This window comes from Zasmidium cellare (genome assembly GCF_010093935.1).
Source record: "Zasmidium cellare ATCC 36951 unplaced genomic scaffold M409scaffold_4, whole genome shotgun sequence".
NCBI lineage: Eukaryota > Fungi > Ascomycota > Dothideomycetes > Mycosphaerellales > Mycosphaerellaceae > Zasmidium > Zasmidium cellare.
This window is the reverse complement of record NW_022986948.1, coordinates 108,001-131,663: the sequence shown is the minus strand read 5'-3', so window position 1 is coordinate 131,663 and position 23,663 is coordinate 108,001. Positions and strand designations below refer to the sequence as shown.

Here is a 23,663-nt window from a genome sequence, read left to right as displayed (position 1 = left end):
GGCAGACACAGCTACCCAGAGCTGTTGTTAGTTGCAGCTTGTACAGGTGTCGTCCTGGTACTGGTTCACCTATTGCCCCCAGTGCTAGACACTGCACTCTCGAACGTTTTGCGAATAGCTAAGAAGTCCACTGCTGGTGGCCTCTGTATGGATGCCCGACGAGGCTGTCTTTGCCAAGCACAGACGAAGACTTTGGTGGAGTGGGATGCCAGCGATGCGTGGGTGTTATGTAGTCAATGGCCACGAGAGGTGACGCCGTACAGGAGCGTGAGCATGTTTGTTGTCGTCGCCTCGTCATTATTTGTTGCAGTGGCACGGGATCTGGGTCTCGTTGGAAGGTTTGTCTGTCGTTCTCCGAAGTTGCTTCCCGTCGGGTACCTAGATTTTAGTGATCCCGTTGGCATGGGTGGGGGAGGTTGAGGAAAGGCAATATTGCAATTTCTAGAAGAAGAGAACATGAAGATGATCTTGAGCAGAAGGACTCTCTGTCAATCATGAATGCCATTCGTTGTTGAGGAAGAGGGATGTGTCGAGCTGAAGAGAAATAGGCCGATTCTTACCCGAAGCCGGACGGGGTTGGATGCTTGCTTGGGTGAGTGAGTGGTGTTGCACGCCCCACCCACTGTTGTCACCTCACTTGGGCGCATTGCATGTGGGCGATTACGGTCGCTGCGAACTGACGGGCGAGGGTGTGAGCGAGAGCAGCTGTCACTCTCGAGGGAGACAGCACGGTACTTGTTGTTGGTCTCTGCTCTAGCGTTCGTTGGCTGAAGACACTGCACGTCTGCGCCTCCTTCGACACACCGCTCGCTCACTCCCCATACATGTACATCACGCGATTGCAACCCCCCTGTGCCGGCCAGACAACTCACCAGCAGAGACACTTGTCGCCGTCTCCCTGACAACCCATTGAACTGGTTCCTCACATGCGACTCGCGGGACATCGGGAATCACCTCACTCCGCCCATCCCTCAGCTTCACCAGCGTCTCACGAACCTCTCTCACCCAGACCGGTCGCGCCCGCATGATCCATGGCTCGTTGCAGACGGAGTTCCACTACACCTCGTCCGTCGTCGCACAAGGTCGTACTCGGCGCCATAATATAGCACCAGCCTGTGGCACAGCTTCCAGCCCATTGCTACGCCGCGAGAACCAATTCGCAGAGAGGCGCAAACGGTCTTCGTGGATTGCAGACAGAAGTACATCCCTCTTCGTCGATTGATTGAGGGAGGGCCTCTGCTCGATTACTCAACGACCCGTGACTCGATCGAATCATGCCGCACCTCTTCTCCTTCAGCCATAATCACAATGCGAACGATGGAGATGCTTCGCTGCAACAGCAAGAGATGGGTGGTGGCGCGGAGGACTTGGCTCACCATAAGCGGTTGAGACGGGGCTCGTTGATTAAGAATGCGCTGAGTTCGCTCAAGAGACATCACGGGGAGGGAAACGATCCAGCGGCATTGCCGGCCACGGCGCCTACAGAGCTGGCTGATATCGCAGAGTACTTTCCTTCGCAGAGACGTCCTAGCCTGCCTGAGGCTGTCTCGTCGAGAAGGGCTATACCGTCTCTGCCTCGACCACAGACGTTCCGTAGGAGGGAGTCTGAGAAGAGGGAGAAGTTGCTTGAGGTTCAGCCCAGTCCCAGCGAGAAGAGAACGTTGAGCGCGGATCGTCGACGAAGTCGTGGTGCGAGTACGAGTCGTCCTGGTCGCCCGTCATCACCGAGACCTGTGCCGGTCCCTTCCGTTTCTGCTCCTAGTGTTACGCAGTCGAATGACTGCGACCCTGTCTCTTCAAGTCAGAGCATACCCGATAATACCAGCTCCTCCCCAAAGCAATCGAGAAAGGACCTCCCGCTACTGGAAATTCCCGACACGATTGATCAGAGTCCACTTCTAGATGAGGACGGAGAAGACATCGACAGCGCCATCGACAAGACGTCCCTACAAGAAGAGTTCGAACGTCGATGGATCCTCAACCTGAGCATGCACTTCCGAGATAAGTCCAACCGAGAAAAGTTCTTCGTGACCTACGCCGAGAGACCGAATCAATGGCGACGCATAACGATATCGCTCGACTATCGTGACGCGCCCGAGGATTCCCTCGAAGCCGATCTTTCCACTTTGCATTTCCAGCGCGACAAGAGCATGCGCATCTACGAAGCGATTCGAGAGTCTTTGCCTGACATTCAGTACTATGATACCGTCACTAACCTCAAGCTCGAGACGACGCCCGAGGATGGACAATTGCATGTCCATGTGCGCGAAGATGCGAATGAGATCATCTCATATCCGCCCATTTCACTCTTCAACCACGTGCAATGCCCGCGGTTCAATGAGAATGCCCTCGATTTCGATTCTCACCTTTCTGGCTTCGTGTACAAAGTTCGACTTGGCGGGCGGGTGGTCATCAAGAAGGAGATTCCTGGGCCCGATACGGTGGATGAGTTTCTTTATGAAGTCAATGCTCTCGATGCTCTTCTCGGGACGCACAATGTCGTTCAGCTGGAAGGACTCGTCACTGATGATCGAGGCGAGCTCGTCAAGGGCTTGCTCATTTCGTATGCTTCGCAGGGCGCTCTCGTGGATATGATCTATGATTTCAGGGGCACGTCACAACTACCTTGGCATCGACGGGAGAAGTGGGCGAAGCAGATTGTAAATGGTCTCGCAGATGTGCATGAGGCAGGCTTTGTGCAGGGCGATTTCACTCTGTCGAATATTGTCATTGACGAGGATGACAATGCGCAGATTATCGATATCAACCGTCGGGGCTGTCCTGTGGGTTGGGAGCCTCCTGAGTTGGGGAGGTTGATTGACAGTGGCCAGCGCATTGGCATGTGCATCGGGGTCAAGACGGATCTGTTCCAGCTTGGGATGGTGCTGTGGGCGCTCGCGGAGGAGGTCGATGAGCCTGAACGGGTGGAGCGACCGCTACCAGATGTCTTTGACGACATTCCTCAGTACTTCCGCGATATGGTCAAGAAGTGTCTCAGCGCACAACCGCAAGGACGAGTGGGAGCGAAACAACTGCTCGGTCTCTTCCCTGAGAATGCTGGCCTGCCCCCGTCCTCTTCACGCCCGTCTGTGGACTTCCAGCACGACATGCAAGTCTCCGACCACAGCGAAGCGACCACGCATCGTTCTGCAAAGGAGTACATCGACCCCGAACTGGCAATGACCATCGATGAAGTCAAAGATTGCCGACGAGGAGAAGCTGGCCCCTCGCAGTACAACTCCGATCAAGTCACCTACGTCAACCCCGACTCGAATCCCGCATCCAGCACCTATCGCTTCGAGAGCTCAGGCTCTTGGGTGATTGGCAGACGAAGTCGTGGGCGTTCGCCCGTCTCGAGCAGACGACGCAGGAGCTCGCCATATGGCAGGACTGCTTCGAGCGCGACGTCGCTTTCGGAACAGTCGCCTTCTGGGCGTGTCGAAAGGCGGTGTTCTGCTACTGAAGGCGCCTCTGAAGATGCCGTCCATTCGGGCGAAACTTCCCCAGCCGCCTTCTACGAACGAAGGCCTCCCTCCCCTCTTACAGACAAACGCCTCACAAACATCCAAGCCTCCGCAACGAACCCCACGGATCTCACGCACACCGACTCCGGCTTCGACGAAATGATGGACTCAGATTTCGATCTGGATCGTTCGCACTTGACCGAGACGGAGACGCCACGGGTGGAGAGGAGGAAAATCTACGTTCCGGAAGACGACGATGAGAGTAGTCGAGAGGATGTCGAGGAGCCGAGGAGGATGTCGCCGTTGAGGAGGGAGGAGAGGAGGATTCAGGTGGGTACGGGTCAGGATCAGGGTCAGAATGAAGCTTTTGTGGGAGGGGAAGAGGAGAAGAGTGGTGGTGGTGGTGAAGATGCATAACGAGCGAGGGATTCTTACGATGTGACGACAGGGATGATGTTTGCATGCCGGTTGATATTGGACAGGACGGCACTTTGGAGTTTTTTGAGGCTGGCTTTTTGGGCCGGTGGATAGGGGAGGATGGTCACTTTCGGAGGGGTTTTGTATGAGAGGTGTAGTAGTAGTAGTAGGGAGTAGTCTTTGGGCTGCTTCGAACTTTTCTTTGTGGATAGTTCTTTTTGAGGATATTCATAATCTTTTGAAGACTTGTTCTTGGTCGGTCGTTGTCGCTTCTTGTTTCCCCACTACTCGTTTTACAGCTCGTCGGGCGTATAGTGGGCTTCTGGTCTTTCTTCTGCACCTTGTCACCCTGCCGATGACTCTCTCAGCCCCATTATCCGCTTGTAGAGATGTCGTGTCCGTCGTTTCTTCTAACCCATGGCAAAGCCTCTCTTCAACCCATAATCTCGCAGTCCTCTTCCCAGCCCTTTCTCGAAAGTGATCCTCGTCCCTTGCCCTCACTCAATCCGTCGCCCCATACCTCTGCCTATACTCCTCCATCCTCTGCACCTCCTCCCCCCTTCCCAACTTCCTCATCCCCTCCACAATATCCTCCAACGTCAAGACCGCCAAAACAGGCACCCCCGTCTCCGTCCTCACCTCCCCAATCGTACTACCCCTCACGCTCCCATCGTCCCCCTCGCCCCGCTTCTCACTCTCACTCGGCATCTTCTCCTGCCTGTCAATCGCCACGATAATCCCCACGAGCTTCCCACCCTGCGACGCGATAATGCTGATGGCCTCGCGGATCGCGGTCCCGGCCGTCATCACATCGTCGATGATCACCACCCTCTTCCCCCTGATGTCCTCCCCGACCATCAACCCCCCTTCCCCGTGATCTTTCACCTCCTTCCGATTAAACGTATACCCGACCTCGCCCCACCGCCCCTCGTCCAGCCCCGCGAGCTTCTCCGCCGTCGTCGCCGCGAGCGGGATGCCTTTGTACGCGGGGCCGAACAGCACGTCGAAGTCGAAGGACGGGTTTTGTTGGGCGTGGGCGTGTAGGGTTTGGGCGTAGGCGGTGGAGATGGCGCGGATTAGGCGCGCTTTGGAGAAGAGGCCGCAGTTGACGAAGTAGGGCGAGATGCGGTGCGATTTTAGTTTGTAGGTGCCGAAGGTGAGGATGTTGGAGGTCAGGGAGAGGGAGATGAGGGACGTTTTCCAGTCTGGGAGGGGGGCGGTCGTGGACATGCTGGGTGGTGCTGTGGTGGTTTGGTGTGGTGAGGTTGTTTGGTTTGTGGTGGGTGAAAGATTTTTGGTTTGGATTGGAATTGGTGAGATTTGATGGAGGGGTCAATGGCAGAATTGATGAGGGGCAGTTTGTTTGGGCGGTGAAGGTCTACGGTGGGCTGGATTGGCGTTCGCCAAGAATTCAACGACTTCAACAGACTAGTTAGAAAGCTGAGCATGGTCGCCTCGCGGACGGAGAGCTACATACTCTTCTCATTTGCGAGCAGTCCTCGTTAGCGGCCATTTTTTGGCGCAGAACAGGATTGCCACAGCCAGGATGATTTCCAGCCCAAAGAACATGGTCGCCATCTCATACCCAATCTTGAAATGAGGAGCCTGGCCAGTGTCGTACACAAACAGCGGCACCCAAGCTTGGAAAGTGAAAGCCGCCGTCTCCACCACTCCGATGATGATAGCACGATGCTCGGCCGAGTGCGAGCATATTTCCTGGAGCCAGGCGATGATTAAGGCTCCCGCGCCCGTCTCGCAGAAAGTGAGCAGCCAGCCGGTCATCATAGCTGGGATGTTGTTCGCAGGCCAGACCGACAGGATTATCGTCCCCGTCATGGCGACCACGCAGGCAGCCACAATCAAAGGCCAACGACGACCGATCGCGTCAGAGACCCACGCGTATATCAGCGTGAAGCAAATCTGCATGCCGTATCCCGCCGACGGGATCACATTGACTTCTTCTGACGTCCAGCGGCCAGTTGCCTTGAGCCATAAGTTCATGTATGAGTAGATGCGGATACCCAGGACGTGGCAAATGAAGATGGAGCAGAATAGGTATATGGGCCACGAGGTCAAGATGCTTCGTACGACTGGCCATGTGAGCTTCTTCATCGGCTCACGACCGCATTTCTCCATGCGGGCTATGCCCATTTGCCGGTCTTCTGGCTTCAGCCAGCGAGCCCGACTCATGGCCGGTTGGTCCGGGATGGCCCAGAAGCCGTAGCAGGCTATGGGGATGCCGATTATGCCTGTGATATGGTTCAGCCAACGTTGTGGGTTTCCAGACCGTCCGAGAGCCGAGCTTACCGTCAAAGATGAATAGCCACTTCCAAGCCGCAATACCATGTGCACCGTCCATGCCCGACAGAAGGCCGGCCTGCAGATAGCCCGAGAACATCTGGGCTGCACTGGACGAAGCCTGGAAGATGCACGATCTCTTCCCGAGTTCCTGAGGTGTATACCAGTGACCTAACAGAGTCATGATGCCCGGATACGATCCAGCTTCCAGGAGACCGATGAAGAAGCGGCACGCATAGAGGGTCTTCACGTCCTTCGCCGCGGCCATCCCCATGACTATGACGCTCCATCCGAGCTCAAGGCACGGCAGCCAGATTGATGGCCGCACTTTCGTGAGCACCAGCTGTGATGGCAGCTGACCCACAATATAACCTACATTCGCGTTATCAGCTTCGAACGCGAGAGGTATGGAGTGGCGAACGCTCACCAATCGTCCAAGAAGTTGTCAGTAAGTTGAGCTGGTTGCCGTGCAGGGTCAAGTCCTCCTTCATGCCCGAGACGTACGCATTGCTGATGTTCGTCTGGTCGAGGTACTTGACAAAGTAGGCAATGCAGCAATAGCTCAGTATCCACCAGTCGATTTTGGCGACGAACTTTCGCTCTTCTGGTGTCTTATCGAGGGAGTCCCAGAGCACGGCAGCGAGGTTCTGTCGCCATGTTCGTTTGCCGATTGTCGAACTTTCGTCGACAGTGGTACTCGTTACTTCGACATCTTGCTTCGACTGAGGGCCGCGGCCTTCGATGTCTGCTGCTTTGTCCGACGACATCTTGGCTGACAATGTGCAGCAATGAACACGGACGTCTCCATCTAGGGGTCTGGGAGAACTCATGATACATATCGAAAAGTCAACCCCTTTTCGGGTGAAAATGGCCAGGATACTGCATCTGCGGTTGGCAGCACGCAACGAATCCGATAGCTCGCGTGCTGTCTCGTTCCCGTAGGGCTCCACAAAGGCTGGAGTGGCCTATCTCCATGTCGTCCAACGAGCCAGGGTTTTCTTCTTGCTGGTTTGTGCCACGCAGATATAGAACCTTTCGGGAGATTTTTGTCGGCCGTGGGTCGACCACAGATCACGCAAATTCCGGCAGCCTTGCGCCACTCGTCGATGCAGGGGGTAATTGCCTATCAATAGCCGATAGGCAAAGAATGTATTCAGATCCAAAGTTCTGCTCCCAAATCATGCGACAAAAGGTGCTAATCCGGATCATCTCCAAGTTTTCAAGACGGTGGCACTTTTATTGAAACAACAGGCATTGGACAAACACGACCACGAAGGATGGGATCCATAGAAACCCATGTCGGCGAGACCCAAGCCAGAGAGATCTACGCCAGCGCCATCCATTTCGACGGCCTCAACATCTGCAACTGGTCTCGTGAGATTTTCCAAAGCTGGCATAACGGCGGCATCACCGGTGTGTCTTGCACCTGTGGTTTGTGGGAAGGCCTCCGTGGTAGCCTGGCCAATTTCGTGCAATGGAAGACATGGTTTGAGCAGCACAGCGATTTGATTGTCCAGGCTCAGAGCGTTGCGGATATTCGCGGGGCTAAGAAAGACGGCAAAACCGCTGTGCTTCTGTCGTGGCAGAATCCGGCGGGCATCGAGGACCAGTTGACGTATCTGAGGGTGTTTCAGGACCTGGGTGTCAGGAAGATGCAGCTCACTTACAATACACAGAACTACTCTGGCGCCGGATACACTGAGCTGCACGACTCTGGGCTCACCGGATTCGGTCGAGAGGTCGTCGACGAGATGGCGAGATTGTGCATCGTTGTTGACTTAAGCCACGTCGGGCCCAAGACCAGCGAGGACGCCATCAACTACTCCCCTACAGACAAACCTCCCTGCTTCTCTCACATTCTTCCCGGTGGGCTCAAAGATCACCCTCGCAACAAGAGCGACCACCTCATCAGGCTCATTGGCTCGAAAGGAGGTTTCGTCGGTCTTTCGCAATTCGGGCCTCACATGAAGAGAGGCAACGACAGCACGGTCGATGACTATGTCGATGCTCTGGACTACGTCATTAGCCTCATCGGCGAAGATCTAGTTGGCATTGGGTCGGATGCTAGTGAAGGTCATGGTCGGCCGTCCGAGTTTATGGCGTGAGTATTCGATGCCCGCCCTGCTCCCTACGAATTATGCGCTGATGCACAAGTAGATGGTGTAACAAAGACAAAGGCTACGCTCGCCAGTTGACGCCATGGGGCAGTCAAAAGGTCGTCAAGCCACTCGGTCTGCTGAAAGACCGCGCAGAGTTGGCCTGTGCAATGGCGAGAAAGGGGTGGAGCGAGGCGAAGATGCGGAAGGTGCTCGGTGAGAATTGGCTGAACTATCTAGAGAGGATCTTTGGCCAATAGTTGCAATGCTGGTATCTGCCTTAGGGTACATGTAGTGATCTGGTAAAATCTCGTTCCACCGTTCTGGAACGCGAGGAACGGAACGAAACGGTACAGGACGCTAGAACGAATCTGAAACGGGCTGCTTGTTTTTGATTAAAGCCTAATCAAAGCTAGTTAGCCCAACTGATGGGCTAGAGTTTCCCTAAACTTGAACGAGCACAGTCTATTTCACACTATATGGTCTCCCCCATCAGCTAAGACTTCTCACTCTCCGACACTCCATTCGTCGGGATCCCGCCTGCATCTATCGGATTCCAAAGCATCCCAGCCCGCGAACCTCCATCAAGCAAGATATCTGTGCCCGTGATGTACGACGCTTCCCTCGAAGCAAGAAATGCAATCACGGCTGCCACATCGTCCGGAGTCGCATGCCTCTTCAATCCGCCACACTGTTTCATCCACTCCATGCCCTCTGGATGACCATTCTCCAACTCTTCATGGCCCATCTTCGTCATGATCGCTGCTGGGGAGACGGTATTGATGCGAGCTCCTTTATCGCCATAGGCCACGACGAAGCCTTCGACTCGCAGATTGTTGGCCCGCTTGGAGATGGGGTAGGCCGCTGTTGTAGCGACGATATTCATCTTCTTCAAGTCATCGTGCTCGAGAAGCTGTGACGATGGGGCTGTGGCGAAATGCTTCTCGAGGGCCGGTGTTGGTGGTGCACCAGCGAGCCAGGTCATGTATGCCGCGATGCTGGATACGCAAATCAGAGAGCTCCCGGGACCTACGTATGGCAAGAACGCATCGATCACATAGGCCGTTCCCAGGATGTTCACGCTGAGGATCTTGTCCGCGGATTCGCCCGACTGTGCTGGTGATATTCCTGACGTGTGGACGATGACATCGAGGGTTCCTGCCGCCGCCGCCTGCTTCGCGAACTCATGGACAGAGCCAGAGTCGGTGACATCGACTTGATGCGTTTCGACTCGGTGGCCTTCGTGTTCAAGAGTCGACTTGGTTGCTTCCAGGCTCTTTTGCGATCGACTTCCAATGACCAGTTTTCTACCGCTCGCAAGTCGTCGCGCAGCTGCTAAACCGCATCCTCCGGCGCCAATGATGACAACTACCGGCTGATGCATCTTGGGTGCAGATCTGTCGATATAGGTTCGGTCAAAGGTTTGGAGCAGCAGGGGGATTTGCTTTTGTTATGCGTTTATCTAACCGTTTAGGAACGGAGCATGTTGCTCTAGGCTCCGACGACGTCCTTGTACGAAGAATCTGACATTCCATCAACTGGCATGATGCAGGGTTACCATTGCAGTCTTCCTAAAAAAGCTCACACGGCGCAGAAATCGCTTACGCATCTGACGAGAGTCGACTCGCATTCCCATGCCGTCGAGGGTCTTACCAGGATGACCGTTCCGCGACCAGTCCGCGTGGAAAAGGATGTTCGTGGTAGCGGCAGGAAGCATTGGACTGGACACGTCGATTCTTGGAGAGCATCCGCTTCTTCTGCTTGGAGGTTCCATCGCTTGTTGATGACTGCGAAGCTTGTGCTTCACTTCGGCTGAACACATACCGCTTTTGGTTCATCTCACGCGGAGGATTGAGACGGTATCGAGGAAGGAAGGAGTCAGCACATCTTTTGGGGGTTATTCGGATGTTTTACCGCCCAGCAAGCATCATTGTGCTCGACCGACTGCTGACTGTGTATGTTGAGCTAATGTCGCACAAGCCTTGCTTGCTTGCTTCACGCATCCATAACGTGGCCAAGGATATCAACAAGCCTACGATGATGCGTTCTGTCAGCATGAATTCTCAGCGCTTGATCCGAGCACTGGGTTCTTCTCAGAACGTCCATTTACGGCATTTGAAGGCAACAATCCCCGAAATGGATATTCTGGAAGATGGCCACATTCAGTGTACCCCGGTGGCATGCCCATTATTATGCTCGCGGTATGGACGACGCATGGTACTTCGTAAGCAGTTCAAGGTCAGTGAAGAGGGGGCCGGTCTGAGCGAGAGGCTCAAGCCTTGCTCAAGCTGGCTCTATCACGAAGCTAAACAACAGTCAAAAGCCTCTTCACATCCATGTTTGGAACCATCTCCTACGAAGGCGAATGTCAGCTCACCGTATGGGATCTGGCATTTCTTTTTCAAAACAGTTGAACATGACTTCAGCACGGTCGAAGTGGTCCTAGGAGAATGACAACTTGCTCAACAAGCCAATGTCCGAGCATATGGACAGTTCGGATCCGAGCCGAAGGACGACGACAATTGAGACCCGCATTGTGGTCTGACACTATCAGAGAAGCGCTTTCGCAGACTTCTCTTCTTCATTTTGCCCATTCGAAATACCTTCTTCCTCGTCTGGTGCTGAAGTCCCAAGAACACTCGGCATCACTTTTTCGAGCCAATCTACGGCTCGACCTACTGGGAAGCAAGGCCGCAGCCATTCAGCATGTCAGCCACCTAAACAATTCTGGAGACTTAATTGACGACGAAGCTCTACTTTCAGGCCTGTACAGCCTGTGAGGAACGGGGCTTACAACCTCGTAGCGAACGACGTCGGCATGTAGCTACTGAGCTTGTTCGCCCTCGGTCACCGACGCCTCGACCTTACGCCGGATGCACAACCACCGACCGAATCTGACAGACTCCCCGACTAACGAGCGAACGTACCTGCTCGTCGCCGAAACTTCTACCTTCGGCTTTGAAGATGATCAAACAAGCTATTCTTGATCGAGTACCTACGGTTGAATGATGCTGACGACATGACGCAACGAGTTCAACTAGATGCACGACGGCGATGAGCCAGAGGGTCCTCGACATGCGATGTCTGGCCATGGCATCAAGTGGGAGAAGGCCATGCTGGTGGCTGGTACAGCACCGAACCCAAGGTTGAGGTCATCTTGATCTGCTGCATTCTCGAGTGTCGGCATGATTCCGCTCCCGCCAGGACACAGCACCCTGTCTCGCCAACGATGGACGCCATAATCGCTACCGGTGGTTACGTGTCGACTTGACTTTGAGTTCGGCTCTTTGGAGATGATGCGTTGTTGGAGGCATGCTGCACTGCTGCGCACGCCCGTTGTCTCAGATTGCACCTCTGTGAACATCGGCTAGAGCGGCCTCGAACGTGTCTTGATCTGCGAGCGTCGAAGGCTCAGCTCCAAAACGTCGGCAACACAGGCAATGCCACGGCTAGGAGACATGCGATTCGGCTTCTTCGCCGACTTCAGGCTTACCGATCCCGTTCGACAGCCAATGTCCTGTCCAAGGCAAGCTGCAGCTGGATAGCAGCAGTAACAGAGGGACGAAGGTTGAAGGGAACACATCGCAAAACTACCACTCCACTACGGACGACTGTCGGAATTGCTTTCATCCCCATCGGCAGAATGCCCCGGGTTCCATAGCGGCAGATTGCATCCACCCATACCGTGCCAAGGCGAAGGCCGCGTCAAGCTCTCTAGAATCTGCGCTCAAGATTCAACCACATGGTCGCACAGGCTTGAAATGAGAGGCTTGTTCGTTAACAGACACCAACCGCGGTTGACCTCATGTCGTGCCCGCAATATGGCGTTGGCCGTCTCTTGCCTTTCCCGGGGATGGTGGACCACACGAACCGACGAGACTTCTTCGAAACACCTCCTCCCCTGGCCGACGACCACGTACCTGCCAAGACGACCACGCACCACTCACATCACATATTTTACTGCTGATGACGACGGCAGGGTCATGGAAACATCCGAAATGCCCTAGGCGTTCTCATCATTGCATGCTGTGGGCCCTTGGTGGGCATCGACGTCTCAACTACTCCATCTCAGAACGCGCGAAGTCGTGGCGATATCGAATCAGAGGCCAGCCATTGTCATGTGTTTGACGGAAAACAGCTAGTCTGTTGGACATTCCAAGCCGTCGATCGATGTTGACTGCTCGCCGCCTTGTTACGCAAGCTGGACTTGCCTCCTGATGCAGTATGGCTCTCCATTCATGGAGGCTGTAGCGGTGCTATAGACATCTTGGCATGTTTGGAAGAAAGAGAACCATCCAGTCTGCGCCCTTGAATTACGCGGCAGCTGGAAGGCTCGACATAGCAGAGGTAGGCTATATCTACTGTCTCCTTACCTCTCACTACAATCTCTTCCATATCCAACACTCACTCACTTCTCTGAACCCGGCCTATCTTTCATACAATGGCTCCCATTCTCTCGCTCCTGACCTTTGGTCTCGTCGCCATCAATGGCGCTCTGGCTCACCCAGGCCACGACGTGAAGGCTGAGGCCGCAGAAAGAGCCCAATGGATCCAAACTCGCAACCCCAAATCCGTCCGCAGCTGTGCCAACAACCTCCGCCGCCGTGGCCACCTCGACGCAGCCATGGTCCGCCGCCAGCAAATGGCCAACAAAGTCCGCGCCAAGCGCAACATCCTCCGCCGCGACTTCGCCGAGTACAACATCTCTCACGCCTCCACCAGCGACGTGACCTTCGGCGACGACGAAACCCTCCTTTTCGCCGATGACTCTTCCTGCGTCCTCCAACCCGAAGTCACCCAAGGCCCCTACTACGTCGACGGCGAGCTCATCCGCAACGACATGTCCGAAGACCAAGCCGGCATCCCACTCTACCTGGACGTCCAACTCATTGACACCTCCTCCTGCAGCCCGGTCCCAGCCGTCTTCGTCGACGCCTGGCACTGCAACGCCACCGGCGTGTATTCCGGCGTCTCCGCCTCCGGCAACGGCAACCAAAACGACACCTCCAACCTCGACAACACCTTCCTGCGCGGCCTGCAACAAACCGACATCAACGGCGTCGTGCAATTCGAATCCATCTTCCCAGGCCACTACACGGGCCGCGCGCCACACATCCACATCCTCTCGCACAACACCAACTCGACGCTGATCCGCACCAACGGCACGATCCTCGCTGCCAACGCCACCACCACCTCCGCCTCGCACGTCGGCCAGATCTTCTTCGACCAGTCCCTCATCGCCGCCGTCGAGGCCAACGCCCCCTACAACACCAACACGCAGGAGCTCACCACCAACGCCGACGACAGCATCCTCGGCGAGGAGGCCGCGGATATGGACCCCTTCGTCGAGTACGTGTATGTCAACCCGGAGGATATCACGGAGGGGGTTTTGGCCTGGATTACCCTCGGCATTGACCCCACGGCTGATGAGGGGATTTCGAGCGCGGCGACGATTTACAAGGATGGGGGTGTGGCGAATGCGAACTCGGGGATGGGTGGTGGACCGGGTGGGAATGGAACTGCGCCTAGTGGTTCGCCGCCTTCTTAGAGAATGTTTTTTGAGGGGAGGGCTATGAAGGAAAAGGGGGAAAGATCGATGATTTCGTGAATCTTCCTTAAGTCGATTTATTGTCTTTTTATTCATGGCGATGTAGAATGGCCTATGAATGAAATCTCCAAGCTGCTACTGCTTCTAACGATATGCTCGAAATCGAAGCTTTCCCTTCTTACTTTCTCGATGCCTCTGCTTCCTTCATCCTTCGTTGCTCTCGTGGGTATCATACAATGTTGAACAACGTCATTACAACCATCATTCCAGGATCCAAGTAAACGCCCCCCGCGCCTTCGCTTGTTGAAATTCAAGATTCTTTCTCCCCAAAGGTGGCCAAAGGCTTGTTGAAGAAAAGCCAGACCAATAGTCCATAACCAAGAAGGCACAGAGAGAAACAAAAAACCCCATCTCCCTCGAGAAAACGAATGCTTCCTAACAAGCCATCCCCGCCGCCGTCGTCCCCCCCATCAAATTCCCCACATCCTCCTTCACCCACTTCAATCTCCTCTTCAACTCCGCCAAACTATAATAAAACGCCAACTCATTCACATCCGGACTGGGAACACCCCCTTTCCCGGCCTGCACGCCTCCCTGTCCCAGGATCCTGTCGACGGGACTGCCACCCACACCAGCCACAGAAGTTGAAGTAGAAGAAGAAGAAGAGTGATGACCATGCCCCTCGATCTCGTCGACGGGCACGCCGAACTCCGAGTAAACGTCGCGGTACTGCAGGCGGGCGCGCACGACGGCGTCGAATTTCCGCTCCATGGACTCGGCGAAGGTGGTGAGGTTGGAGAGTTCGTCGTGCACGGCTTCGCACATGGAGGAGGCGGCGGAGGAGGTCGAGGAGATGTCCGAGGCGAGGGTTAGGTCGGACATGTTGGTGAGGTCGGTGGCGGTGGAGAAGTTGCGGGCCATCATGGGGGCGGTCGGGGCGCCGCCTAGGGTCATGTCCATGGGGTCGAAGGGGGTGGGGAGGACGTCGGTGGGGGGTTGCGTGGTGGTGGCGTGGTCCAGCGGGAAGGTGTATTGGTTTAGGAGGCTGTTTTGGAGGTCCCAGGAGAAGGGGTTGTTGGTCGTGTAAGTTGGGGCTGAGGACCACATGTCTTGGAAGACGTCGCTGGAGTCGGAGTCGGAGGAGGTTGGGGTGAGGTTGTGGGGGAGTTGGTGGTGGTGGTCGAGTTGGGGGGATTGGTCTAGCGACGAGGAAGCCGAGGGGGTGTTGCAGAATGGTATTGGAGAGGAGGCTCTCGAGGAAGGTGAGGCTGGTCTTCGGTCCGCTTTGGTGACCAGGCTGGCTGTGGTCTTTCGGCCCGCGCGCCGGGAGAAGCTGTATTCGCATGACAGGCCTTTCTGCTGACAGCGGGAGCAGTTGGGCTTGTCCTTGGTGCAGCGGACTTTGGCTGTTGAGCATGCATCGCAGCTCTCTTTCAATCGCGGTTGTCTCTTTTGGGCAGGCATTGTGGGTGGTGGGTGAGTGATCGATCAGATCAGATCAATGCAATGGATAGATAGCTAGGACTGTGTAGTCTTTCTTTCTTCGGAAGTATGCCAGAGAGCTGCGAGGCTGAGCAAGGTAGAGAAGCAGGGTGGAGTGATTTTTCGCAAAGCGAAGAGCTGTGAAGAGCAGAATAAAAAAATCCCCATGGCACACCAGATTAATATCCCTCGCCTGCCAATGGCTCTTACCTCAGAATCCGTCCCTACACTACGCACACCCACCAACACAAAGAACATTTTGGAGGGGAGGATCAAATGCGCCGAACGCTGGATAACCCCGGGTTCCGTGTCCCACGAGGACATGCCCGAGCACAGCTGTGCAGCTGCGTGCAGCTCGGGGTGTGGGAGCTGCTGTGTGTCTGCTTCCTCTCAGCTCCCAGCTGAGTCGGGTTGCAGTCTCCGGCGTATCAAATAGTCCGCGGCTTCTAATGCAGGCAGGATGTTGGTTCGATGATGCTCAATGCCCATCTCACCCACGTGTTTGCACCGACACGTTCTGACCAGGTTCCACTCGGCATTCGTCTTCCCTCGCCTGGTACGCTAGGTGTTCGCTTGATCTTCGAGGGTCGCCATCAGATCGAGCATGGAGTGGGGGTATTGTAACAGTTGTCTCTTTGTTCAGCAGTATCGTAGAGCCCTCTCCCTCGCCGGCAAGTCGTAGGAATATCAGACTCGCACGCCTCTCAAGATTTACCCCATGGATCCTTTCCAGCGCACGCAACTCGTCCTCGCTGCTGGCCACTCCATCGCGTGCGCGGCGTATTGTTACTGTGTTGGTCAGCCTCGCCCTTTAAAACGGACGGCCACTTCTGTAAGTTATGAACCGTCTCGTTTCCTCGCTGGAGACATTCGGCTGACAGCGGATCCCTTGAAGGATGATGAGCTGAAGAAACGTAATCTCAATTCGGCTTCAGGTGGGATGAAAGGGAGGGACACTCAAGGCAGAGAGAACGGCCTCTCTGTTGCACTGCGCACCGGACTCGCGCGCGCAACCTGAACTGGTGCAGCGGCTGATCTGGCACCACCACGTTGTGAGCGGCGTTTGAGGGCTGAAGGATTCTGTTGGAGCGTCGGCGCAGGTGTTTAGTTGGTGTGGAGTTTCGAGAGAGGCGAAAGGAAAGGTTGCACAAAGGTCGGAAACCCTAATGGAAATGGGTGCTGGAAATGGCCCGAGATGCTCTCAGGACCGACGTCATGCGTAGATCGACTTTTTGGTGAGACTCCGATAGCTAGTCTCGTCACAATGCAGCAGTATATCTATCGTACACTTTTGATTCATGGCTCGTCAGTAACCTGCGTGGTTCTGCCAGTCTCACCGGCTGCTTCGAGTGCATCAGCGATCAATGCCGTGAAACCATTATCCGTAAGCTTGACCGCTCCAGCTCGCACCAATGCCTGGCTTAGATCGTCCTTCAAATCGTCCAAATCCTCAATGCCGATACACAGTCGAATTATGTCCTCGGGCATGGCGCGCTCTTTGCGCACGGCTGGGTCGATGCTCGCGTGGCTCATGCGGCAAGGCATGGAGATCAGCGAGTTGACGCAGCCGAAAGAGACCGAAATGCCAAATAGCTTGGTAGATTCCACAATGCGCTCTGAAAGTGCGATTGAGCCCGTCTCGAATGACAGCACAGCGCCAGCGCCGCGCGCCTGGGACCAATGTAGCTTGTACTGAGGGTGAGATTTCAAGCCAGGGTAGCGAACCTTGAATCCGTGAGACTCGAGGAAGTTGGCGATAGCATCAGCGTTGGCTTGCTGTTTCTCCATGCGAACAGCAAGCGTCTTGATGCCACGCAGAAGCAGCCAGCTGTCAAATGGCGCCAATCCACAACCAGTCGAGTTGATCATGAAGTAGAACTTGTCGGCGAGTTGTAAATCGTTAACACCAATGACACCGGCCATGACATCGTGGTGTCCGCTCAGATACTTGGTGCCAGACTCATACACGACGTCTGCGCCAAGATCGAGTGGGTTCTGCAGATATGGCGAGAGCATGGTGTTGTCCACCGCAACGATGATTTTGGTGCTGACCTCGTGAGCAATGGTTGAAATGCCCGCAATGTCCACGATCTTGATCAACGGATTGGTGGGTGTCTCGAGCAGGACCATGGTGGTATTCTCGGTGATGGTGCTCTTGACGACATCTAACTTGGTAGTGTCCGCATGGTGCACAATGATGCCGTTGTTCTCCTTCAAGTACGTGAGCAATCTGTTGGTTCCACCATACAGATCATCTCCAGTGACGACCTCGTCGCCAGGCTTCAAGACTCGAGTGATGACATCGAGAGCGCCCATACCTGAACCTGCCACCAGAGCACGGTTGGCATTCATGATCTTGGCCATGTGGCGCTCGAGATGTGTCCGGGTTGGGTTCCCACTGCGAGTGTAGTCATACTCTTGGCCGGGGCCACCTTTGAAGGTCGCCGACTGGTAGATAGGCACGCTGCTGGCATTGTACTGGTCGTTGCTCTCGGTGTAGACCAGCTCAGTGGCCAGAGCATACTTGCGGCCGTTGGAGGGGCTCGACGGAGCGGGCGAAGGTGGCAGATCGTGACCGTCGAGGTCGAGGTGCTTGAAGGCTTTGCCGAGGGCGGAGGAAGAAGTCATTTTGATATTTGGAGTGGTGGTTTTTTTATCAGGGCCAGTGACCTGAAATACGCAGTGTTACCTGGGTAGAATGGCGGGCAAGTCCGATTGAGAGGACTTGAAGTTGGTGGTCGTGGAGGAGTGCAAGTCGTGTGACGTAGAGGAAGAGGTGGTGTGTTGGAGGGGTTTGAGAACCGCCAGTTTCCAGTACTTGATTGGTACTGGTTCGAATTGCTTCTCCTCGTGGTTTTAGGTGTTGATGTTTTGGAGAGCGATGACTGAGAAGTGGAAGAAATCGGCAATTGGCAGTCGACGTGCAAGGGACGGAGCGTCTGACCGATGGCGTGCGCCGGCTTCGCAGACAAAGAAGTGCAGCGGGGAATCGATGACTGAAACTGGCTGCTTTTCAAAAATACTCCGGCAAGCGATGATGTTGATCAGGGCCCTTTATACTAGAAGAGCTACATCATCCTGTGGCATTTCGCCCGTTGTTGGTTTTCTCTTCACAACTTCACGACTTCCTGCACTCTACGGTCTTTACCAACGACCAGGCGCAATTGTTTGCCTTTCTCGTCTCCGAAAATGCCCTTCCGCAATACGTCCGTGTACAGCTCATAGCAAGGGTAGTCTGTTTGGACAAGTCAGCTGATGTCCGGAGAGAAGGATGCAATGGTGAATGCACTCACAGCCGTTCACGAAGTCGATCACTTGCTCTTGGCTCATGCCAGTCCCCTTCTCGGCTCGCATAGCTGCCTCTTGTTGTTCTCTCCAGTGATATACGTAAAGTGTGTCTTCGGCATCACTAATCCATGGTCGTCAGCATTCTCCAATGAACAGCAGTAGGGAGACTCACACGTGCATGAATGCCCCGAATCGATCCGTCAGAGCATCGTACTCTCTCAGTTTCGAGTTTATGAAGAGCACATCTTCAAGCTTCAGGTGTCCTAACCGGCCCTTGTAACTGCCATCGCCCTTTTCTGCTTGCTGTTTTGCATCTTTCCACTTTCGCTCTACTTCATCATCTTTGAGCGCTCTGAATCCAACGCACCACCCTTCGAAGGCTATGACTCCTACTGGCTTCTCACCGGTCTTGTTAACAGTCTCCCACTCAGACTCTGGCCTTCGATCACCAGCGCCATTGAACTGGCTCTTGTCATAGCTCGGGATTTTAATGTTTTCTTTACGGTTGGCGAGGGCTTCGAACAGAGAGACGCCAGTCTGGATATCGTGGGTGGAGGGTACACCTCTGTGTTGAACAAGAGGATTGTCCGGGTGGGACTCTGCCAGAGCTACTTGCGCATCATGCGGGAGGTAGAGGTCGTCGATGGAAAGCACGACTGTGGGAAGCGAGTGAGGCGGGGACGAGAGAGTCTTGCTGAGAGTCGACACCTATTCCAAGGTGAGCTGGTTGATTGCGATACTCGGGTCTCGTGCTATGTACGCCCGTCTACACCTGTGATGAACTCCGAATTACTCATCGCCGTCGACTTACCAACGTCGTCTTGCCGGCACCTTGAACCCCATTCAATCCCAAGAAGAAAGGCGGGGGCGTCTCTCCCCGGCTCTCATACTGCTCACGGTGCAGCCTCAAGCGCTCGAGAATGAAGGGAATGCAGTGCTCTGACTTGTCATCGATGATGTCGGGCATGGTCCGGAAAAGAGACAAGCCAAAAGTGCTCACGTGTGCTGGGAAGACGCGTTTCACGATGACGGCTTTGCATGTGATGATAAGCCGCGGGAGGAAGTTCGTACTGGCAAATGATTTAGAGCCGTAGGCCGACACTCCCCGCAGGGATCAGGGTGTGGAGGCGGGTGTCATATGAACGGAAGATGCGGCTTCGTCCACAACATACATTCTGCTGCTCTTGACGTGGTATGAAGAGCGTGGACATGAGTAAACATATCCGAGGCGATAGCCATGTCTCGATCAGGGCACAACGCGGGAATACGCCATGACATGCTGCAAATGCTGAGCTTCTCGGCAGAACATCAACATTCGAGAGACACAAATGGACGAAGATAGCCACGAACAGCGATCTGGGAGATACAGAAGGGGATACAAATACATAATGATATTCGGCTAGCTGATCGCTTGACGCGGTTAAGAGACTGCACAGGATCTCGCATTCGACTGCTTATCGTTATCGCTTCTACACATCGCTGCAAAGCCACATTGTGTTGTGGATATGATCGCATTGTTTGACCTCGGCATGTGATTTCTGCCGACGACGACCAAGGGTATCGTCGTTCAGGTGAAGGGCTGGCCTTAGCGAACACACAGTACACCTTTCTTCTTCCCCCAGACTCTCCGCACTCTTCTCCAACACCTCAACCTTCCCTATATCACATATCCTCAAAATGGGCGGAGAACAACTAAGATGGGACGGCCAGACCGTCGTGGTGACCGGCGCCGGAGGTGGTCTGGGACGAGCATACTCCCTCTTCTTCGGCAGCAGAGGTGCTAATGTCGTTGTCAACGACTTGGGAGGGAGCTTCAAGGGCGAGGGTGGCAGCCAGACTGTAAGTGTACTACCCACAACCCACCGAAGTACCTTTGTTTGCTGACGCCCGAGTACAGGCCGCGCAAAAGGTGGTGGACGAGATCGTTTCGGCCGGCGGAAAGGCAGTCGCAAACTACGATTCGGTCGAGTACGGCGAGAGGATCATTCAGACGGCCATCGACAACTATGGCCGCATCGACGTGCTCATCAACAATGCGGGCATCCTGCGAGATATCAGCTTCAAGAACATGAAGGATGAGGACTGGGACCTGATCATGAAGGTACACGTTATTGGAGCGTACAAGTGCGCAAGAGCTGCATGGCCACATTTCCGCAAACAAAAGTACGGACGTCTGATCAGCACAGCGTCTGCAGCTGGTCTCTTTGGAAGCTTCGGACAATGCAATTACTCGGCGGCTAAGCTCTCGCAAGTTGGCTTTACCGAAGCTCTGGCGAAGGAGGGTGTCAAGTACAACATCCTGTGCAACACCATTGCGCCTATTGCAGCCTCGCGTATGACTGCGACTGTCATGCCAGAGGAGGTTTTGAACAACCTCAAGCCGGAGTGGATTGTACCACTCGTTGCCGTGCTCACGCACAAGTCCAACACCAGCGAGACTGGCGGTATCTTCGAGCTTGGTGGTGGACACATGGCCAAGTACAGGTGGGAGCGCTCGCGTGGTGCTCTCCTCAAGGCTGATGACACCTTCACTCCCGGCGCCCTTCTCCAGAAATGGAGCGATATCGAGGACTGGACGAACCCACAGCACCCAACTGGACCAAACGACTTCATGACCCTCCTCGAGGACGCACAGAAGCTTCCACCAAACCCTAGAGCCCAGGAGCTCGACTTCAAGGGCAAGGTTGCGGTCGTCACTGGCGGTGGTGCTGGTCTCGGCCGAAGCTACTGCTTGACATTGGCCAAGTACGGTGCGACTGTCGTTGTGAACGACCTCGCAGATCCAGAGCCAGTCGTGCAAGAAATCCAGAAGCTGGGAGGCAAGGCTGTGGGCGTGCGATGCAGCGCCGAAGATGGCGACAAGATCATCAAGACCACGATCGATAACTACGGCCGCGTCGACATTCTCATCAACAATGCTGGTATTCTGCGGGACAAGTCTTTCCACAACATGGAGGATAAGATGTTCCAGCAAGTCCTCGATGTCCATCTTCGCGGCACCTACAAGACCACAAAAGCTGCTTGGCCTTACATGTTGAAGCAGAAGTATGGCCGCATCGTCAACACCACCAGCACATCAGGTATCTACGGCAACTTCGGTCAAGCCAACTACGCTGCCGCCAAGTGTGGTATTCTCGGATTCTCTCGCGCACTTGCACGTGAAGGCCAGAAATACAACATCTATACTAACACCATCGCACCAAACGCCGGCACCAACATGACCCGTACAGTCATGCCAGAAGAGATGGTTCAGGCCTTCAAGCCAGACTACGTCGTACCAATCGTCCTCATCATGGTCTCTGACAAGATGCCAAACCAGCCGACTGGCCGTGTCTTCGAGAGCGGCTCTGGATGGGCTGGTGAGACCAGGTGGCAGCGAACTGGAGGCGCTCAGTTCCCGATCGATGAGAAGCTTCAACCAGAGACTGTCGTTGCTGCGTGGGACAAGATCGTCAACTTCGACGATGGCCGTAGCGACAACCCATCTGATGTCTCGGCAGCCAACGAGAAGATCATGGGCAACTTCGAGAACAGGAAGAACAAGGGTGGTAGCTCCTCTGGTGGTGATGACTGGGTCGCGAAGATCGAGGAGGCCAAGAAGGCAAAGGCTGACGGTACCGAGTTCGCATATGACGAGCGCGATGTCATTCTCTACAGTAAGTTCACAGAAGTGTTCAGACCACTGGACTGTACTAACGATGATTCTTTATAGACCTGGGTATTGGTGCCAAGCGAAGCGATCTACCTCTCGTCTTCGAAGGCCACGACGACTTCCAGGCTGTCCCAACCTTCGGTGTCATCCCACCTTTCAACGCCGAGACTCCATACCAGCTGTCCGACATCGTACCCAACTTCTCTCCAAACATGGTCCTCCACGGCGAGCAATTCCTCGAGATCCGATCATTCCCGATTCCCACTGAAGCGACGCTCGTGGCCTACCCTACTCTTGTCGAAGTGCAGGACAAGGGCAAGTCTGCGGTCGTTGTCCAGGGCAGCATCACCAAGGACAAGAACACTGGCAAGGAGATCTTCTACAACGAGTCGACTGCATTCGTGCGTGGCTCGGGTGGTTTCGGCGGCTCCAAGAACGGCAAGGACCGTGGTGCAGCAAGCAAGGTCCACAGCCCACCAAAGAGACAACCCGACGTCGTTGTCGAGGAGAAGACAAGCGAGGACTTGGCTGCCATCTACAGATTGTCTGGCGACAGGAATCCTCTCCACATCGACCCCGACTTCGCCAAGGTCGGTGGTTTCGACGTGCCCATTCTCCACGGTCTCTGCTCGTTCGGTGTTGCCGGTAAGGCCATCCTGAAGACGTACGGCCAATTCAGGAACATCAAGGTGCGCTTCGCGGGAACTGTACTGCCCGGACAAACGCTCGTGACGGAAATGTGGAAGGAGGGCAATCTTGTCATCTTCCAAGTGAAGGTCAAGGAGACCGGCAAGCCTGCCATCTCAGGTGCCGGCGCAGAACTTGTCGAGGGCGCGAAGCCGAAGTTGTAAAGAAACGCGAGGATGAGTGGAAAGAACAGACGAACGATGACGGAAGATAAAGTCTACGAGCTTCTTGTAAGACGGATTTGATGTTTTTTGAAGATATGGATTGTATAGCGTATGGGAACCTTTTCTACATTTGAGTGTCTCGTCGTTCAAGACATGTTATCCAATGCGGCTGATGAGTGAGTGTGGTTTCACAGAAGACCGTCGCACCGCAGGATCATCTGAGTTTTCGAGGCCTTTGGTACGGGTCCAGGCACGAAGGCTGCAGCGTGTCCACTTTCGCCACTAGTAACAACCGGGAGCTCATTTTCACGATATATAACCATCTTGCATGCTACACTTCATTGTATGCGTTTGACTTTAATGCCAAGAGATTCACATGCAGCTTTGAGGGAGATCTCGCTTCAGCTGCGTCAACAGCCAATGGTTTGAAGCGCGCTAGTCAACCGTTCCTTCGAAGATCTTCAGTCCAGCTTTGGGCTCTGCAACTTCAAACACAACATTGACAACAGACATGGTGACCACACGAAGTGCAGCAGCGGCGCCCCCGCGAGCCATCGTCGACGAGGT

The 23,663-nt window shown here is 54.7% G+C and overlaps 9 protein-coding genes across 9 annotated transcripts; 4 read left to right on the top strand and 5 right to left on the bottom strand.

Annotated features, from left to right (window-relative positions):
* Positions 1-1,274: 1,274 nt before the first annotated feature.
* Positions 1,275-3,881, top strand: M409DRAFT_63275 (uncharacterized protein; the record flags this gene model as incomplete). Its single annotated transcript, XM_033815513.1, has 2 exons — positions 1,275-3,448; positions 3,527-3,881. 2 exons carry the CDS (start codon positions 1,275-1,277, stop codon positions 3,879-3,881), a joined length of 2,529 nt encoding a protein of 842 aa, XP_033672531.1.
* A 501-nt stretch (positions 3,882-4,382) lies between these two features.
* M409DRAFT_17878 (uncharacterized protein) lies at positions 4,383-5,111 on the bottom strand (the record flags this gene model as incomplete). The annotated part of the gene is made up of 1 exon (XM_033804261.1): positions 4,383-5,111. One exon carries the CDS (start codon positions 5,109-5,111, stop codon positions 4,383-4,385), a length of 729 nt encoding a protein of 242 aa, XP_033672530.1.
* Positions 5,112-5,363: 252 nt separating this feature from the next.
* On the bottom strand, positions 5,364-6,946 carry M409DRAFT_63273 (uncharacterized protein; the record flags this gene model as incomplete). Its single annotated transcript, XM_033815512.1, has 3 exons — positions 5,364-6,130; positions 6,189-6,551; positions 6,607-6,946. 3 exons carry the CDS (start codon positions 6,944-6,946, stop codon positions 5,364-5,366), a joined length of 1,470 nt encoding a protein of 489 aa, XP_033672529.1.
* Positions 6,947-7,456: 510 nt separating this feature from the next.
* M409DRAFT_63272 (uncharacterized protein) lies at positions 7,457-8,535 on the top strand (the record flags this gene model as incomplete). The annotated part of the gene is made up of 2 exons (XM_033815511.1): positions 7,457-8,280; positions 8,337-8,535. 2 exons carry the CDS (start codon positions 7,457-7,459, stop codon positions 8,533-8,535), a joined length of 1,023 nt encoding a protein of 340 aa, XP_033672528.1.
* A 236-nt stretch (positions 8,536-8,771) lies between these two features.
* Positions 8,772-9,659, bottom strand: M409DRAFT_17875 (uncharacterized protein; the record flags this gene model as incomplete). Its single annotated transcript, XM_033804260.1, has 1 exon — positions 8,772-9,659. The coding sequence occupies one exon, from the start codon at positions 9,657-9,659 to the stop codon at positions 8,772-8,774; it is 888 nt and encodes a 295-aa protein (XP_033672527.1).
* Positions 9,660-12,716: 3,057 nt separating this feature from the next.
* Positions 12,717-13,823, top strand: M409DRAFT_17874 (uncharacterized protein; the record flags this gene model as incomplete). Its single annotated transcript, XM_033804259.1, has 1 exon — positions 12,717-13,823. The coding sequence occupies one exon, from the start codon at positions 12,717-12,719 to the stop codon at positions 13,821-13,823; it is 1,107 nt and encodes a 368-aa protein (XP_033672526.1).
* Positions 13,824-14,258: 435 nt separating this feature from the next.
* On the bottom strand, positions 14,259-15,287 carry M409DRAFT_17873 (uncharacterized protein; the record flags this gene model as incomplete). Its single annotated transcript, XM_033804258.1, has 1 exon — positions 14,259-15,287. One exon carries the CDS (start codon positions 15,285-15,287, stop codon positions 14,259-14,261), a length of 1,029 nt encoding a protein of 342 aa, XP_033672525.1.
* Positions 15,288-16,601: 1,314 nt separating this feature from the next.
* M409DRAFT_63268 (uncharacterized protein) lies at positions 16,602-19,560 on the bottom strand (the record flags this gene model as incomplete). Its single annotated transcript, XM_033815510.1, has 5 exons — positions 16,602-17,905; positions 18,454-18,540; positions 18,599-18,714; positions 18,766-19,301; positions 19,405-19,560. 5 exons carry the CDS (start codon positions 19,558-19,560, stop codon positions 16,602-16,604), a joined length of 2,199 nt encoding a protein of 732 aa, XP_033672524.1.
* A 710-nt stretch (positions 19,561-20,270) lies between these two features.
* M409DRAFT_17870 (uncharacterized protein) lies at positions 20,271-23,096 on the top strand (the record flags this gene model as incomplete). Its single annotated transcript, XM_033804257.1, has 3 exons — positions 20,271-20,432; positions 20,491-22,249; positions 22,306-23,096. The coding sequence occupies 3 exons, from the start codon at positions 20,271-20,273 to the stop codon at positions 23,094-23,096; spliced, it is 2,712 nt and encodes a 903-aa protein (XP_033672523.1).
* Positions 23,097-23,663: the final 567 nt, after the last annotated feature.